A 17,574-nucleotide genomic window follows, 5' to 3' on the forward strand; every position below is an offset into this window, starting at 1 on the left:
GCCCCACTGGGAATGCAATAAGATCTCCCTGAAGTAACGGTGGTTCTCTCCCAGGATCATTTGGCACATTGTTACTACAGTTGGCTCTCGGTTAGGTTAAACTGTCACAAGTTGATGCATAGATTGTAGGGCTAGAGGCAGCTAGGGGCACCGGCTCTTCCACACTTGACCCTGGTAACACCCCAAGAACTCAGCCACTCAAGCTGCTCACTGTCCTTCAGAGGAAGACACTTTTTCTTGCATTGCATGTTTGACTTCAGCCCTGGTAGCTGGTATGTCTTTAGTAAGAAAGGATCAGGAGGACACAGCACGGTCTCCTTGGCCTCCAACCAGCCAGTCGGAGAAGCTACGAACGTCTGATGGCACTGTTCTCTCCTCTCCACTTGTGTCCTCTCAGACCAGTGCTTTGGCATTTCCAGGTGTTCATCATCTTCTGTGGGAATCTTATTTTTAACATTCTGTCTCTTCAGTGTCCTCAGATCCAATTATTTGTTCTGCTGAATTCGTTAGTACAAATGGAGCACATACAGAAAAAGGGGGGGGGGGGGAAGCTCTAAAACTCTGGCAACTCCATAGGCTGATGCATTATTTGCTTGGGGAGGAAACAATTACAACATATACAAAAATGTATTTGATACAAAGAAGGGAAATGTAAAATAAAAAAGTCAAAGGCACCAGCATCACTTCCAAAGCCCAAGTCAGAGCACAGACAATACATGGTTTTTGAACCACCCACTGCACCAAGCACATTATCCCTTAAGCTTCTGGCCAGCAAGTCTAATTGGGGGTGGGGGGAAGAGCAGACAGGAAAACAGCTGGATTCTTTTTCTTGCCCTGACTGTAGCTGATCTTTTGATCATAAATAAAGTATCAGACCCCTAACTACATAAACTGACATCCAAAGTCCTGACCAGGCATTACATGTCTACAAAGAGGCTACATCTTTGATTAAAGGTCCACAGAACACAGGCATACAAGAAACAGCTGAATACTTCTCTTCCCTCTCCATACTCATCTTAAAAAGTGAAAGACATCTCAATGCATTACAATTTAAGTAGCCAAGTTGTTAACTCTACAGTACAGTGACATCTAAGTTGTCTAAGAAATGAAAGGCAAGAGGTACCTTCACATCTGTCACACTTGCCATGAACCTAGTCATACAGGAGCTTGCTAGAGCAATTTAAAGGAAACAGGTAGAGGGAAGGAAGAGGAAAGTGAAAGAGATCAGCAGGTAAAATTAGTACTGCTCTTTGAAAGCTTGAATCTGTCATTCAAGTATTGAAAGTACCCAGAAGGGTTCCATGAATGGGAGCTGTTACAGTGAAGTCATTAAAAACTCTTAAAACCCTGGGCACAGTAAGTGGCATTTCTGGTCTGTCTGGGGCAGGGCCAAAGGAAAGGCCAGCAGTTCTGTCCTCAGTGCCTTCTGCACCCCAGACAGGGATCACTAGAGTCACCATCATTTACTTGGGTGTCTTCTGGATGAGAGTTTCTTCCCTTTTGCAAACATTTCCCCTCCCTCCCCTCCCACTGCCTTCCCTCCCCCCCGAATTGTAACAGTTTCATATATTATAAAGATTTGTAAAATACAAACAAACAAACAGTATGAAGGCTGGGGCAGTAATGTTAGCGGTTACTCTTCATTGCTTCTTTGGCTGCCAAGATCAGTGGCGTCAAGCTAGACAGAGGTTTGGCCAGTTTCAGGAAGGGATGCTGTCAGGTGGAGAGAAATACAATGAATTAGTGAAAGGCACAGTTTTAAAAGCCCTCTTGGCTCCTGGGCCCCACTGGACTCCCCCAGCGCATTGCCCATGGCAGTGCCTCTGCCTGCCCCTCCCTCATTCCAAGAAGGGCATTGAGGGGTTGCAGCAGGTCCAGGAGGGCAACCAAGCTAGTGAAGTCTGGAGAAGAGGTCTGGTGAGGAGCATCTGAGGGAGCTGTGGTTGTTTAGTCTGGAGAAGAGGAGGCTGAGGGGAGACCTACAGCTACCTCAAAGGAGGCTGAAGCCAGGTGGGTATTAGTCACTTCTCCCTAGTAACAAGTGACAAGTCAAGAGGAAATGGCCTGAAGCTGCACCAGAGGAGGTTTATGTTGGAATTAGAAGAAACCTCTTCCCTGAAAGGATTCTCAAACCCTGGAAGAGACTGCTCAGGGAGGTGGTTGACTCCCTGTCCCTGGAGCTCTTTAAAGGACACAAATATGTGGTGCTGAGGGACATGGTTTAACAGCAGATTTGGTAGAGTTAAGAGAATGGTTGGACTCAATGATCTTGATCTTTGTTTTTTCCAACCAAAACCATTCTATGATTCTGTGATTCCCAGATATGAAAAGCAATGCTATCAACGCCCAGTTCCTGAAGGGATGATCCAGAGCACCTCAAGCCTGATTAGGTGTTTAAGAAGAGACTGGATGAGACACTTGGTGCCAAAGTTTAGTTGATGAGATGGTGTTGGGTGATGGGTTGGTCTTTTCCAACCTGGTTAATTCTATTCTATTTTATTCTCATTCTTCCCCCTCATCCCAAAAGAGCCTAGGGCTTTCCTTTTCCAATAACTCACTACAAAGATTTTCTGCTCACTATCTTCTTTGGCTCTATTACAGTAAGTTCAGGAAGTGCTGGATGGTTTAGCAGTAGAATGAGGGCACAGATTACTGATGGAAAGACTTCAGTGTACATACTATAATCTCTGATAACTGTAGCTCCTACCAGCTGCTCTCCACTCAAGTCCTCAGAAGATGACAGAAAAACAGAGGGTACCAGTCTACAGTGTGGTTTTATCATAGGCTGACCTTAACTGTGGCATCTGTGCCTCTGAGAAGCAGCAGACTCTCACCTGCAGCAATTCTTTGGCTGATCCTCTTTTCTCCACATCCATCTCCAAACAGCGGTTCAAGAAATCCCGGAATATCGGGGACAGTTTCTCAGGGTTCTGCAGCTCTGGTGTGCCATTAGTTGCTATCAAATATAAAGCCTGTAAAATAAGAAATGCTGTAATAACCAAGCCAAACATTTAAAAGATGCCCAAACTGACCTGCCTAGCAGTGATCCCTTACCCTGGAGGAGACAGGGTTTTGCATCCTACTTCTCCTCTCCCTGATGAGATGAACGACTGTAAAAACGCCACAGTTAGAGGCAGTCATAACCTATCCTGGCTAGTAGTAAAACAACATTGAAAATCTTTTGCCAAGGGGTATCTTGGCAAAGAAAAGAGCAGATTCTGACACAAGCAGCATTTCCCATAACCTAATATATTCAGTCTCTCATAGAAGACTGAAAGTCCAATGTTTTAGTTACAAGCAGGTACTCATCTTCTAAACAAACAAAAAAAATCAGGATAGGGCTGACTGCAAAGTCAAAGCAGCTGCCTTTTTGGAGAGATTTTCTTGCACTGCTAAAACTTGTTAGGTTTTTTTCTTTTGTTTAATTTCATTCATAAGAAGGACATGGAACTGCTGGAGTGGGTCCAGAGGAAGCCATGAAGATGATCAGGTGGCTGGAGCACCTCCCCTATGGGGACAGGCTGGGAGGAATTGGGGCTGTTCAGCCTGGAAAAGGGAAGGCTCCAGGGAGACCTTAGAGCAGCCTTCCAGTACATGAAGGGGGCTACAAGAAAGCTGGGGAGGGACTTTTGACAAGGGCTTGTAGGGATAGGATGAAGGGACATGGACTGAAGCTTGAGGACAGCAAATTTAGACTGAGTATTAGGAAGAAATTCTTTCCAGTGAGGGTGGTCAGACACTAGAACAGGCTGCCCACAGAGGTCATGGATGTCCCCTCCCTGGAGGTGTTCAAGTCCACGTTGGACAGGGCCTTGAGCAACCTGGTCTAATGGAAGAGGTCCCTGCCCATGGCAGGGTGGTGAGAACTAGATGATCTTCAAGGTCCCTTCCAACCCAAACCACTCTATGACCTTTTTAACGCAGACACTATTAAAGAAACATGACTAAAACCATTCACATGGTAAAGAGCTGCACACAGTTCTAGCCACATCTGGGATCCTTACCCGCAGGGGGTTTTCATTGAGGTATGGGGGCTCGCCTTCCACCATCTCAATAGCCATGATGCCCAGAGACCAGATATCCACTTTAGGGCCATATGCTTTCCTTGTGACCACTTCAGGAGCCATCCAGTAGGGAGTTCCAACCATAGTGCTGCGCTTGCTCTGCTCTGGGGTGATCTGAGCACAGAAACCAAAGTCGGCTGCGGGATAACAGAAGTTTGAAGAGTTAAATCGATGCATGCCAAGTAAGTGGGCTTCCTAGAAGACATCTCTATTACTACACAAATTCTACTCCTTTGCACTTGAGATGGGCTAAAAAGGGATGTATCCTTTTATTTTTTATCTCCCCCAGCACATTCTCCAGATTAGAAACTCCACAACGTGCATGAAAGATTCAAAACCTGAAGGTGTTTAAGCAGGGCAGGACTCCATGGAACGAAGGTAAGACCTTCTGTCCTCTAGAACAGGGACAGAAAAATATTGCTTTGTAAAAAGAACAGCATTTTGCCCATCCTTCCTCCAAGAATCATAGCCTGGTAACAGCCAAAAAAATAAATTGGAAAAGAACACTCAAGCAGAACACAGAAGGGAAATGTTCTGTGGTATGTTATACGGACTGAAGCAGGAAGAAAAATGAATCCACAGACCATGGACTCTGCCCTGCTAAACAGATTTTATTTGTGCAGCTATTGAGTTCAACATTCCACAGCAATTTGGCCATCACAATAGAGGTACTACAGCTGTCAGGTACTACAGAGACATGGAAACAAGGCTTCAGGGAAGTGAAGTGCTACCCCACTCAGAAGAAGAAACCTAGACAAACAAACCTTTCCACAAGGCAACTACCAAAGAGAACAACCACACTCAAGAAAACAAGAAAAGTCACCTATTCCTATAGCCTTCAGGTGCAGCAGCAAAGCATGTCCCATCATGTTACTTTATCCAGCTGCAGCACTCCCACTTCCCAGGCATGTAAAGCATCAATAAGAACAGAGTTAAGCCAGGAGACAGATATTACCTTATCATTGACACTATGTTTGAGAGAGAGAAAGAGAGAGAGAGAGAGAGAGAGAGAGTTTAAATTTTGGGTTGATTTTGAAAGTGTTATGCCAAGCAGTGCTAACACAAGAGTCATGAAAGTGCTAAGTTGTACCAAGAGGACCATTTAACAAGGAACTACCCAACCTTGACTGTCAAAAACGCTGCTTCAGAAAACATGGAAACAAAAAAATACACCAAATCAAACCTAGGGGTATCACGGAGTTCCTCACCAGCACTTCTTGGCCTATATCAAGTGTCACACTCAAAGCACAGCTTATTTTAATGAACACAGCAGAGAAGCAGCAGCAGATGTCTCCTGACCTACCAACAAAGCCTTCAGCCCCATGCCACCAGCAAGGAGAGAAGAGACAGGAAAGATGTAGAACTCGGTTTCACCAACCAGTAAGCAGTGTGTTTAAGGTACGCAGTGGTGACAGGCAGAGTGGTCTCTCTTACTTCTATCACCAGACTCCCCAGGAGAAGGGGAAGAACTTGAAAAGAAGGTGGCACTTCCCTCTCCAGCCTAAGCAACTGCTAGAAGCTCTGCAATCACCCAGCCTAGTCTCAAAGCTGATTACAATGCCTCCTCTTCACACACAACATTTAACAGCTGACTCCTGGTTTTCTCCTGTCTCTCCTTCCTCCTCATCTTCCCCCAGTCTCCTGAGGCAGATGTTTCTTTACAAAGGCTGCTAACCCTGTCCTTTGGCCACTCTGCTTTGCTCTTAGATTTTGAGTTTTCTCAACTAGCTCTTCTCAGCCACATCCAGTACTGTTAACTGTTCACTTCTCTTCAGCCTCTGAATCTACAGCTTGTGCACAAACAAATCACACCTTCAAAAATAAAGCCTCCTGTGCAAGCATCTAACAATGCTGGTAAGCAAATCAGGCTGCTCATCATCTTTCTTTACACTCCAGCTCATAAATAAGGAGACTGCAAACCATCTAGATTAAGGAATATTGCTGAGAAATTTCCTCAGAGCATTTCAAATTCCTAACCAGCTGTAAAACCATTAACCCTTTGGTTGCTTTATGCTTTGCACATCCCTACATACCATGCTCCTCACTCTCAACAGTGGTTTCCCTTTTTGTTACTGCCACACACATTTATACACACACACCAGAAGCTGACTTACTCTAACCCAAGTCCATGTGTGCACAACAATTACCTGAAAAGCAAGCAGTTTCTTTTGTCATTTCATTATTATATTAATGAAAGTGTTACACTTTCAGTCCAAGCAAAGGAGACCCCAGCATAGGTGCAACACAAGATTAGACTGCAATATAAATGGTTAACAGTGTACAATTTTCTTGCTAGTGACCTTCTAATGGAAAGGGCAAAAACATTAAAAGCAAGTCATGGCAACCTGGAGAGACTAACAAAGCAACTGCAGTTAGCTGCAACTTTTCTCTTGCAATCATTCTCATCTTTGCTTCACTGTCTGGTGCCAGTTACTTCATATTTGCCAACACATTCATGTGGCAACAGGTTTGCTTCAACATCCTTCCAGGCTAACAAGTTCAGAGCCTTAATCTTAGGGCTCTCAGACTTTCAATACCTGCTACCTGCAAGTTCCACATTTTACAGCAGGAGGAATGCTAGCACTCATTGCCAACGAAAGTTTGCCTCAAATTGCCCTGCCAACTCTCCTCCTGATTTACACTCTCCCAGTCAGGGAAAGCAGAACACTGAAGTAATTCTCTGGTACTCACTTAGTTTAACTGATCCATCCATGCCTAACAGCACATTGTCACTCTTGATGTCCCTGTGGATGACCTGGTTGGCATGCAGGAACTCGAGCGCTTGCAAGCACTGGATAGGAGAAAAAGAATTAAGATATTCAGTGTATGGAAGTATAATTTGTGCGAGTGAACACGAATTCCAAAGCAATCCTTACACCCTCAGGCAGCGTTGAGAGCAAACACATAGCAGGTGTTATTTAAAATAACCGACAGAGGGAGCTCTTCTGCTAAAAAAATACTCCCCAGATCTCAGCAGATCAAAATCAATTGAACCCTGGAGTTCCTCTGCTGTCTCAATGAAACCACAAATTAGAACTCTTCACCCAGTCATCACTCAAGAGGCTCTCAAAAATCCCAGGTGCTAATTTGGTACATCCTACACATTCTACAGAGGAGCTATAAAGGATTAAGTGAGGGCTTTTTAGCCTGAAGTCTCACCGAGTGAGACACGCATGCAGTTTCTCCTACAGTTGAAGGCTGAGAGACATCTTTGTTATGAAAAGTCACCAATATTGTTTTTCCATTGGTTTTAGGTTAAAAACTCTCCTGCCTAAAAACACAATGGAATTTACTTTTGCTATTTGAGAATAAAAGGCAAGAAAAAAGGTCAGATTCTTCTCTTTTCATATAAGCAGAACATTTGCCATTTGCAGTTTGGGGTGGATGAGGACCCTAGGTTTTTTTGTGTCTTCATTTGCTTTAGCTAAGTAGCCCTGCTACAGAATGAAGCACCTCTAACATGCTGGGCAGCATAGTTGATGAGTACACTAGTTCAGAGTCAGATGTTCTCCTCAGAAAAGCTAATTACTGTTAAAGAGTTACTTTCAGTTGTTTTCTTCCAGCTCCAGTTTCTCTGGAAACAATTACCTGTCCATGCACATTAGTGGAGAAAGTCTGCTTTCTCTCCCCTCCCTTTGAGTGAGTCATCAAAAGCAGATGTCATGCTGATCTAGTCAAATGGATGGGGTTTTGAAAAGCCCAAGTTCCTCCTCAATGGCAGGTAATACAATTTCCTCTCCTTCTGCCACCATAAATCAAGTCTGAGCTGGATGAACACAGGAGGTTCCACCTCAACATGAGGAGACATTCTTTATGGTGAGGGTGACAGAGCACTGGAACAGGCTGCCCAGAGGGGATGTGGAGTCTCCTTCTCTGGAGACATTAAAAACCCATCTGGATGCATTCCTGTGTGACCTGACCTAGGTGATCCTGCTTTGGCAGGAGGGTTGGACTCACTTCCAACCCTCGATGTTCTGTGATTCTGGCACTCTAAAGGCAGAAACCACTGGTAAGATGTGACATCAGCTATTTCTAATTCTTCCAGGTGAAATCTTACTGCAATCTTAGAATCATTCCAACCACAGTCTTACGGAGAATCATTTTTCTGAGATATCCATAAAGAAAGCTTAATTGTCCCAGACCTGCAGATCTCTCACACTGTGAAAACTACTAAAATGAGCAAAGGATAGCCTGCAGCAAGTTCATCTTTGTGTTAGCACTTCTTTCTTAGAAGTAGCCCTGTCTCATCAGAGTCACATTCTAAGCAAACACAGCTCCCTTTCTTCCTTCTGGAAAACACTCTGAAGCTTTCAGGCTCTTTTCTTTTAAAACATCTTCATGTCTCTGCTTTCTGCAGTACATCATTATGGTTCCTTTAAATATGCATCATTAGTCAAAGGTAGAAAGGCATTCCTGAAGCTGCTAGACTTCTTTGTTGCTCTTCCTTGATCTTTGGCCCACATTGTTAGTATCTTTCTGTTAACACTGCCAGTAGCCCAGGTTAAAACAAACATATCTAAATCTTGATTGGCTCCATCACCTAACAGTCCCAAACATCCAGTTGTAAAGCTGTGATAGCTCTTGTGTTGCAAACTGCAGTCTGAGTTACATTTACTTTGTTATTTTCTGTAATTGTAATAGTCATTTCTGCTCTCAGTATCATTCATTCTTCCCAACTCAATGGCTCCAACAGCCACTGCTGTCAGTAGTCCTAATCTATGTGAACCATACAAATGAGGCTGGGGAGAGGCCTTGAGCACAAGCCCTGTGAGGAGGGGCTGAGGGAGCTCGGATTGTTTAGCCTGGAGAAGAGGAGGCTCAGGGGAGACCTTATTGCTGTTTACAACTACCTGAAGGGAGGTTGTAGCCAGGAGGGGGTTGGTCTCTTCTCCCAGGCAACCAGCACCAGAACAAGAGGACAGTCTCAAGCTGCACCAGGGGAAGTTTAGACTCCAGGTGAGGAGAAAGTTCTTCACAGAGAGAGTTGTTAGCTGTTGGAATGTGCTGCCCAGGGAGGTGGTGGAGTCACCATCCCTGGAGGTGTTCAAGAGGGGATTGGACGTGGCACTTGGTGCCATGGTCTAGCAGGCATGAGGTCTTGGGTGACAGGTTGGACTTGATGATCTTTGAGGTCTTTTCCAACCTTATTGATTCTATTCTATTCTAGGGGAATAGAATCAGAATTGCTTTGGTTGGAACAGACATCTAAGATCATCGAGTCCAACCATCAGTACACCTTCATTCCTCTACCCATCAACTACAATACCCACCTCTCTGCAAACAGCAGCAATCTGTGCTTCATCCATACATGTTTCTGTGACCACATCTGTTAGTGAGCCTCCAGCTAGATACTCCATCACCACAAACAGTTCATCTCCTACGAGGTAACTAAAACAGAAAACAAAAAGCATGCCTGTTTGCCATCAAGAGATTTAGAACTGAAAAATGACTGATAAGAGCTGGTCAGAGAAAGGATTCAGAAGTATCTCAAGACAAACATTAAGGAAAGTAAATCTCTGGAAGGTAGCCTGAAACGTAGGTGCTGACAGTAAAAGCTGTCTGCATCTTCCTACTTAAATGAGCAGGGTAAAAGGCAACATATCACATGCATAGCACAAACATTGCTCCAGCTGTGCTCTTGCCCACTTGACCTCCAACTAATGCACTCATGACAACAGAAGCCTTCTTACTGAATCATCACAATCCTTCCCCTCTAATGGATGGTTGGTTTGGGTTTTTTTCCAGATGTTATTCTAAAATATAGTCTCATTTGCTTATACATCTCGCAGGTACAGGTTTGTGTAAGTATATCAAGTTATAACCTCTTGAAACTCTTGAGGACGAAGGAATCAGCCAGTGGTCTACATTTACCTGTCCAGGAAGTTGACTATGTTTGGGTTCTTTAGCTCCTTCATTACCAAGATCTCATTAATAATCAACTCTTTCTTGGGCTGTTTCTGCAGGTTTATCTGTTTAATAGCAACCTGAATAGGACAAAACAGAACAGCAATCACTCAGACCTGAGTACCAAAACCTTTCAGTCATTAACAAAGTGAAAACTCAGAATTCTGTAACAGGATTAAAGAAGTTTAGCACAGCCTGCATCTGGCAGGTAATTTATTTATTAGCATACAACTTAAGAATGCAACTTGATGAGCAGACAGCTTGCATTCATAGCCATCACCACCCTCTTGCAGCTTGAAAGTTCCACAAACACTAACAAAGGCCAGAAGAGGCAGTAAAGGACACATTCAAGAGATAAAAAGATACTTGCCCAATTTCCTACCAACAGGCCTAAAGCAGAAGAGAATCATGTAGAAATTAAGAGGGAAAGCATCAGCCTTCCAATGCCAGGCAAAGCTACTCCTTTCCCTATATTCTGACCAAATTAGTGTTTGGGTGTATGGAACACTGGAAGGCAGAAGGAATTCCTCTCACAAAGACCGAGCCAATTAACTGTATCAGAGGGAGAAGGGAAGATAAAGACCTGTCTTGTCCAAGAAATAAGTTAATCAGGACAAGCATTCCAGACTAAAATGGGGAATTATCCCAGTTATGTTAGCTACAATGCTTTGAGGAGACAGTTCAGTTTCACAAGAGAACCTACCCAAGAATGAAAATAATCTTGTAGAAAAGACTGGCACCATAATGCCAAGGGCATTAGAAGAAGAGAACTTGTGGCACAGAATCACAAAACAACTAAGATTGGAGGGGACCTCTGCAAGTCTAATCCCTTGCTTAAAGTACAGCAAATAGAGCAAGTGGCTAACAGTTTTGTGCAATTGAGTTTTGAACAGAGATCTCAATAAGCAGATATTCCACAAACTCTGTGAGCTCCTGTCCAATGTTTGATCATCCTGACTGTGAGGGGAAATTAAATACATTCTAACATCTAACCAGAATTTGTCTTATGACAATTGTTGTCCTTCACCTCTTACCATTGTGCAGGTTTAAGAGGAGTCTAGCTCCATATTCTCTACACTTTCCCATTAGGGCACAGAAAACAGCAATACAATCCTCCTTTGATCTTCTCTTTCACTATTGAACAAACCCAATTCTATCCACATACTTTAAGCACAGAGGAAGCCAGAGAACTGCATCCATTTAATGCCAGAAGACTGCAAGTAACCAACTGCTAGCCCCACTGCCTCTGCTGAGCCAAGTCTAGATAACAAAGGGTGTGAAACCCAAACAAAATTTTGTTTCTGCAAAGGCAGGGCATCATTGCCTGCAGTTCTTGAATGATAAACTGCTTTCAAATCCCATTTCTGGAACACCTCATTCCCTCTGCTTTTCACTGAAAAGACAAGGCTATTTTTAGCTTCCATCATCTGATTGTGCTAGAACAAGGCACACACTGTTACAACTAAGTGACTACGATAAACATTCTTCTGAGACGTGATAGCAGAGATGGGAGCCACAGAAATTTAGTCAAATCACTTCAGCCATCTACAGAAGGACAATCATACAGGGGGGAAAAAAAAAAGAAAATCATTGAACACTGCAATCCTACCTCCTGCCCTGTTGCCACATCAATAGCTGTGAACACTGTACCTGAAGCCCTGCAAAGACAAAGAAAAATGTTGGAGCCAGTTGCACGTCCAGGTAGAACCAACATTGACATGAACAGACAAATCACACACACACAACTGTGTCAGCTTCTGATGTTGCAAAAGCCACATCCAAAAGAAGGCTGTTAAAAAGCAATGGCACCATAGAAATGCAGTCACTTCACACACTAACTGAGTGGAAATACACTCTCTTCTGACAGCAGCTATGCCTCTGGCATTCAGGATGCCTAAGCCCCTAGGAACTTGTGCGGCTCTCCGTGATCAGATCAGCTGGGCAGCCCTTTCTGTAGCAAGTATTACTTTTAATTTTCCTCCAGGGGAAGCCTGCCCACAAACACACCCAGACTTTTTTCAAAAGTACACAGTAGGAGTCAGGTACACAGAAAGCTCTCATGCTATCCAGCAGTCATAGCACCAAACAGATGAATGCCCAGAGAAGTCACAGACTTAAAGTCACACTAAAAGGCAATTCAAAATTTCCAACACAGTGTAAAGTCTTCACCATTTCTCTATCCCTGCTTGGTACAGCCAGCATTTCTGCCTGCTTCAGTGAGTGGTGGCTACATGGCATTATGAGAGAAAATGGCTTTTAACACTGAGTCACTGGCAGTAAGAGTTGGAGATGAACACTTACCCCTGCCCGATTTTCTCGTATCTAGTGTATTTTTTCTTGGGATCTCCTATGCTCACAATAGTGCCTAGAAAAAAGAAGTAAAAACAAACATAAACCAAAAAGTACACTGTTCCCTTTTAGTAAGGCTGACCTGGCCAAGACACCTCCAAGAGTGGGTCAGCTCAGGTGCAGTGGCTGACACACAAATGGCCAAAGCTTTCTGATTCAGGGCCAGTGGCAAACAGCCCCATTCAGACAATCATTATGCTAGGTTATACTCTTAAGACAGATCATGCTATTTCCCCTAGTATCTCAATTTAACCATAGAACTTCTGTGTGGCAAAACCCAGCCTGAGGTTATGACAAATCCATTAACTTAGCCTAGACCAGAAACTAGATAAATCCTTGACTTAAGCACAGGAACATTGATACAGTGAAAAATTATCTTCAAGATGATTATGGAACAAGCAACAGAAGAAACTATTTTGTGTTCATCATAGTATCAGTCAGGGTTGGAAGGGAACACAAGGATCATCTAGTTCCAACCCCCCTGCCGTGGGCAGGGACACCCCACACTAGATCAGAGGCCAGAGCCTCATCCAGCCTGGTCTTAAACACCTCCAGGGATGGGGCCTCAACCACCTTCCCTGGACAACCCATGCCAGGGCTTCACCACTCTCAAGGTGAAGAACTTCCTCCTCACATCCAGCCTGAATCTCTCCACCTCCCCACCTCCTGCTCTCATGGTTGTATTAAACACATTAGCACAACTGCACTTCAATCCAAAACAACTGTCCTACAGTTGGTGAATGCAGCTCTCAGCTACTGTGCCAGACAAACAATCAAGCCCAGTATTGACACAAGCCTTGCACCCAATAAAATAAGGATGAGGGTAAAAACTTAATATTCCTCCCCCAGTTTCAAAGTTGTGGTTTATCTGAAATCTAAAGGCACCTACGTAGTTTCTCCATGATCTCTTCATCTGACATTTTGGTCTTCTTTTTCTGCTTATCACCGGATTTCGTCACGCTGTCAACAGAAGTGTCACCGGATGGCGCTGGGATGGGGTCAATTACAGACCGGGTATAAATCTGTTAAGAGAGAGCATTTACCTGAGCATCATCTTTGCAATCATGGCCATTCAGTTGAAAACAACCACAGCTCATCAAAGACCCCCTAAGTAAGATTTTTACCTAACAAGGTGGAGGTAGAAATTAGACCTGAGAAATACGCAAGTCCACGAAGTCAAGATGCTGGCAACCTTACTGACCTCCAACAGAAAGATCCAGGCACCTCCTAAGGAGTGGATGCTGGGTTAACTCTACCTTCCACTGACAGACCTTTTGTGGGTTTTCTACCTGCTTATTCTTTATAAACCACACCAGTCAACAGAACAGGAATCACTATTTCATAGCAAAATCAGCTACTACCAAGATCTAGAGGAAAGATTCATGTTTCTCCTCCTGTGTCCATCAGGTTCAGCAAGTTCTCCTCCCCGTCTACTCTGCCCTGATGAGACCCCACCTGGAATACTGTGCCTTCAACTGGGCTCCCCAGTTGAAGAGAGACAGGAATCTGCTGGAGAGAGTGCAATGGAGGCTCTAAGGATGATTGCAAAACTTGAACATCTCTCCTACGAAGAAAGGCTGAGAGACCTGGGGCTGTTTACTCTGGAGAAGAGAAGGCTGAGAGGGGATCTTATCAATGCCTGTAAGTATCTGAGGGGTGGGTGTCAAGAAGAAGAGGCCAGTTCCTGGACTGAAAAAAAACCTCCTTCCTTTCCTGTTGGGTTGGATAAGAATAACTGGATACCTTCAACACAAGGCAACAAACTAACCAGCATTAATTCTAGGACTTCTACTCCAATATCCAGAAGTCAGGCGTTTTCTTAACAAACTCAAATATAAACCAGAATGTTTCCCTAAAAATTTGTAACAGCTCAGGTCACAATTATAAAGTATTGCTAGAAAAGAGAAGCAGAATTAGTTCTGCAATATTGTGAGATGCAGCTCCTGCCCTGTAAAGGTAAAGCTCCTCACCGATTTCGTGTGATCTGGCCGTGGAGCAATAACAGGAGGAGGAGCCTCTTCATCATCGTCATCATCATCTACCACAGCTGTTGATGGCTCTGAACCTTTGGCATTTGTCTGCATTTTTAACAAAGTTAAAAAATAAGTAAATGAGCAAAGTTGTCTTTCCCAGAGTGTTATATATTTGCTGCCTTTTTTTGCACCCCCACATGAAGAATTCTTACTGATGGCAAAAGAAAAGGATAGGTTGGGTGGCTTAAGTGTCCATTGCATTACAAGACCAAATCACTATTGCTTCAGTGAAATATTTTCTACTGACTCCTAAATTTATGTTTTTATTCCCCCAAAACCAAAAAATCCCATTTTGGTTTTTTTTTTTCCCACTGCAAGATTCAGCATATAGCCAATACAGAAGACCTGACTTTGTATCTACCTAAGAAAATACAAAGGGCAGCAACGAGACTCACCGTTGGTGTTCCTGAAGGGAAGCCATCTTTTTCTGAGCAGGACAAATAGCAGAACATACAAAATCATCAGAAAAGTAATTAAAACCTGACCTTTATACAGTAAAAGAACACAGCTTCAGAGATTTAATTCATTGCTCACAAAACAAAATTTCCTGGCCACAAGTGAGAGAAACCAGTGCTGCACTTTTAAGAACATGCAAAAGGAAACTGCAGGTTTCTGAACTCCTCCCCTAAGGGCAGGCAAACCCATTTCCCAACTTGTTCTTCACCCCACCTGAGCACCCACATACAGCTTCCCAAATGGAGCATTGCTCAACACATTTCCATGCTCTGCCTTACTGAGCTGTGCTATCAGGATCAAAGGGGGATTTCTGCTCCCTTAGCAGTATCAGGAATGGAGGCTGAGAATCCAACAAAGCCTTGTCGTTATGCTATCTTCAGAAATAACTTGGAGGAAAACTAAGTAAAACTGCATCTGTTTGTAGGACAGTCATTCTCTCAGCCCCTTGTCATAGTTCCCAATGCAGGAGGAGCCACAGACTATTTTGCTTTTTTTCTGATGTCACCACATGGTGACATCAAGTTCACAGATAGCTGTTCCAGCCACAGACACAAGGAGGAAGGTCCCCAGCATAAAACCAATTAATCACAGTCTCAGAGCCCCAGCTTTGTAAACACAGCCCATTAAAGTGAATTTTGGCTGCTATTTTGAATTATCCAGTTCCATTTCTTCCTCTCTGCACTCAGAACAGGAAATTAACTGGACAACATCAGTTTCCAGTAAGTTGAAAATTCATCTTCAAATACTTATTCCTCACTGGAAACAGAAGTTTGCTCTTTCAAGCACGTAAATCTGATTTATTACTCTGAAAGACAGGAAGACTATTCTACAATGCCAAACCCCTCTTCAATGTCTTGCACACACTCAGATCTCACCTGGAGCAGAAAAACTCAGATACTTCTGTTTTGCTGTGTCTTTGGAGTCGTAGAATTTCAGCACATCTAGTACTGCCTGGGGGTTTTTCTTCTGTTCTAGCTTCGTGATGTTTGATGTCTGAAGCAATCGAGCCCATTGCTCTGGCATTCCCTGAATAAAACAGGCTACTTAATGCACCCTTCTAGTATTTTAAAGGGGTTTTTAAAAGCTGAACAAATTTCTTTCCTCTGTACAAAGCATAACTTGCATACCCTTTAACAGAACAGGTTTTCATGGCGAGGCATATGTCTGTGGTGACACAACATAAATCACTAAACCCACATGACACCAGCTCTTTTAGGTGCATTAAGCCTAATGTGAAGAATGGGAAAACAAAACCATCCAGCAGAACCAGTGTTGCCCATTAATGAAAGTAAACTGAAGAGGGTCTCTCAAAGGAGGCTTTCCCAAGTGACACAAAGCAGCAGATCTGACATTTACACTGAAGAGAATGGACAGGCCACAGTCTCATTACTCATATGCTGTACAAACACACAGCAAAACTATTTCTTTGATAAAGACAAAGACTAACTTGCAGTTTATTACACAACATTGCAAAGGCTTGGCTCCAGCACTGCCCCACAGCTCTTCACTTACAGTGAACTCTCCGGTAACAGCATCAAAGCCAACATGGATGGTATGCTCAAAGTCGGATGGGGGAGAGATTTCTGGCCTTTCCTTTTCCTTCTTCTTGCTTCCTGAAAAGAAGACAGTCCAAGATCTACTGAGCAAAGATTTAAAGTCCTATTGTCTCCATCTAACACAATCAATCCCAGCATTACAATGGTTCAGATGACAGTAAACATTACTGGATGGAGAGGTTCACCTATGCAGCACAGTAACTGAAGATTTTCAAACATCACTCAAGAACCCTTCAAATCATTTACACTATGGCAGCAAGGGATGAAGAGCACCAGAGTGCAAGGGGCCCTGCTGATCACATGAAATTTAAACATATGAAATGTTTAGAATGCAAAAATAAAATGACACTTCAATATGGATGAAGGACACCACAAAAGACAGCTTCAGCTCAACCTCAAGTTCACCCTAAAGACAGTTACAGCTCAGTTGCCTCACTACTTCAAGGTAATTAATGCAAATTCCTCTGATTAAAAGTTTAGAGCCTCAGAGCAATTATCTAATTTAAACTAAAATGGGGGCAAAAAAAAAAAGCAAGCCTAGTAAGTACCAGAAGCAGGAATAGCTAATGAGAAGGGCCACGTGCACAATCCAAACTAGATTCAATTCAATGTATAAGATGTTCTCTAATGCCTAAGGCTTGAGGGGTTTTGTTGTTTCAGGGTTTTTTTGGTGGTTTGGGGTTTGTGTTGTGTTCTTTTCTTAGTTGGTCTCTGACAAAGAAAAAATAAATAAAAGTGGAAGACAATTTGTAGTTAACTCTAAATATAAAAATACACCATTCTGTTCCCTTTACTCAGGAAATGTCTGAAGTGAAGCTGAAAGCTGCTCAGGGGTACCTCTGGGGGAGGATGACACTAGTGCAGTGACCTCACTGTTCATGCAACAGTTGATTGTGTTCAGCTTGACACTCAAACAGGTTGCCCAGGGAGGCTGTGGATGATTCCTCCCTGGAGGTGCTCATGGCCAGGCTGGTTGAGGCCTTGGGCAACCTGGTTTAGTGGAAGGTGCCCACAGCAGGGAGGCTGGAACTAGATGATCTTTAAGGTTCCTTCCAACCCAACCCATTCCATGACTCTATGAAAGGTTTCAGGAATCTGTTTTCTTGCCCTTGCAAAAAAACCCAAGCCCTGCTTGCTTCCCCTGCCAGACCAGTGGACTATATCCACTGCTTGCTCTTCAGGCAGAAAGATGATGCTCAAGGCTCCGTCTCA

General features: G+C 43.5%; 1 protein-coding gene across 2 annotated transcripts in view; it reads right to left on the bottom strand.

Moving 5' to 3' along the window:
* Nucleotides 1–1,548: 1,548 nt before the first annotated feature.
* PAK2 (p21 (RAC1) activated kinase 2) overlaps nt 1,549–17,574 on the bottom strand; it is a 49,010-nt gene continuing 32,984 nt past the window's right edge. For both annotated transcript variants that reach the window (XM_054166713.1, XM_054166714.1), the window contains 13 exons: nt 16,319–16,419; nt 15,682–15,832; nt 14,746–14,777; nt 14,288–14,395; nt 13,207–13,339; nt 12,270–12,333; nt 11,578–11,626; nt 9,936–10,048; nt 9,335–9,452; nt 6,756–6,855; nt 4,005–4,201; nt 2,835–2,972; nt 1,549–1,713 (listed from right to left, as the gene is read on the bottom strand). In XM_054166713.1, coding sequence (XP_054022688.1) covers nt 1,627–1,713; nt 2,835–2,972; nt 4,005–4,201; nt 6,756–6,855; nt 9,335–9,452; nt 9,936–10,048; nt 11,578–11,626; nt 12,270–12,333; nt 13,207–13,339; nt 14,288–14,395; nt 14,746–14,777; nt 15,682–15,832; nt 16,319–16,419 — 1,391 coding nt within the window. In that variant the 3' untranslated portion in view covers nt 1,549–1,626. The remainder of the gene's footprint in view (nt 1,714–2,834; nt 2,973–4,004; nt 4,202–6,755; nt 6,856–9,334; nt 9,453–9,935; nt 10,049–11,577; nt 11,627–12,269; nt 12,334–13,206; nt 13,340–14,287; nt 14,396–14,745; nt 14,778–15,681; nt 15,833–16,318; nt 16,420–17,574) is intronic.

This window comes from Dryobates pubescens, chromosome 13, assembly GCF_014839835.1.
Source record: "Dryobates pubescens isolate bDryPub1 chromosome 13, bDryPub1.pri, whole genome shotgun sequence".
In the NCBI taxonomy this organism is placed as follows: domain Eukaryota; kingdom Metazoa; phylum Chordata; class Aves; order Piciformes; family Picidae; genus Dryobates; species Dryobates pubescens.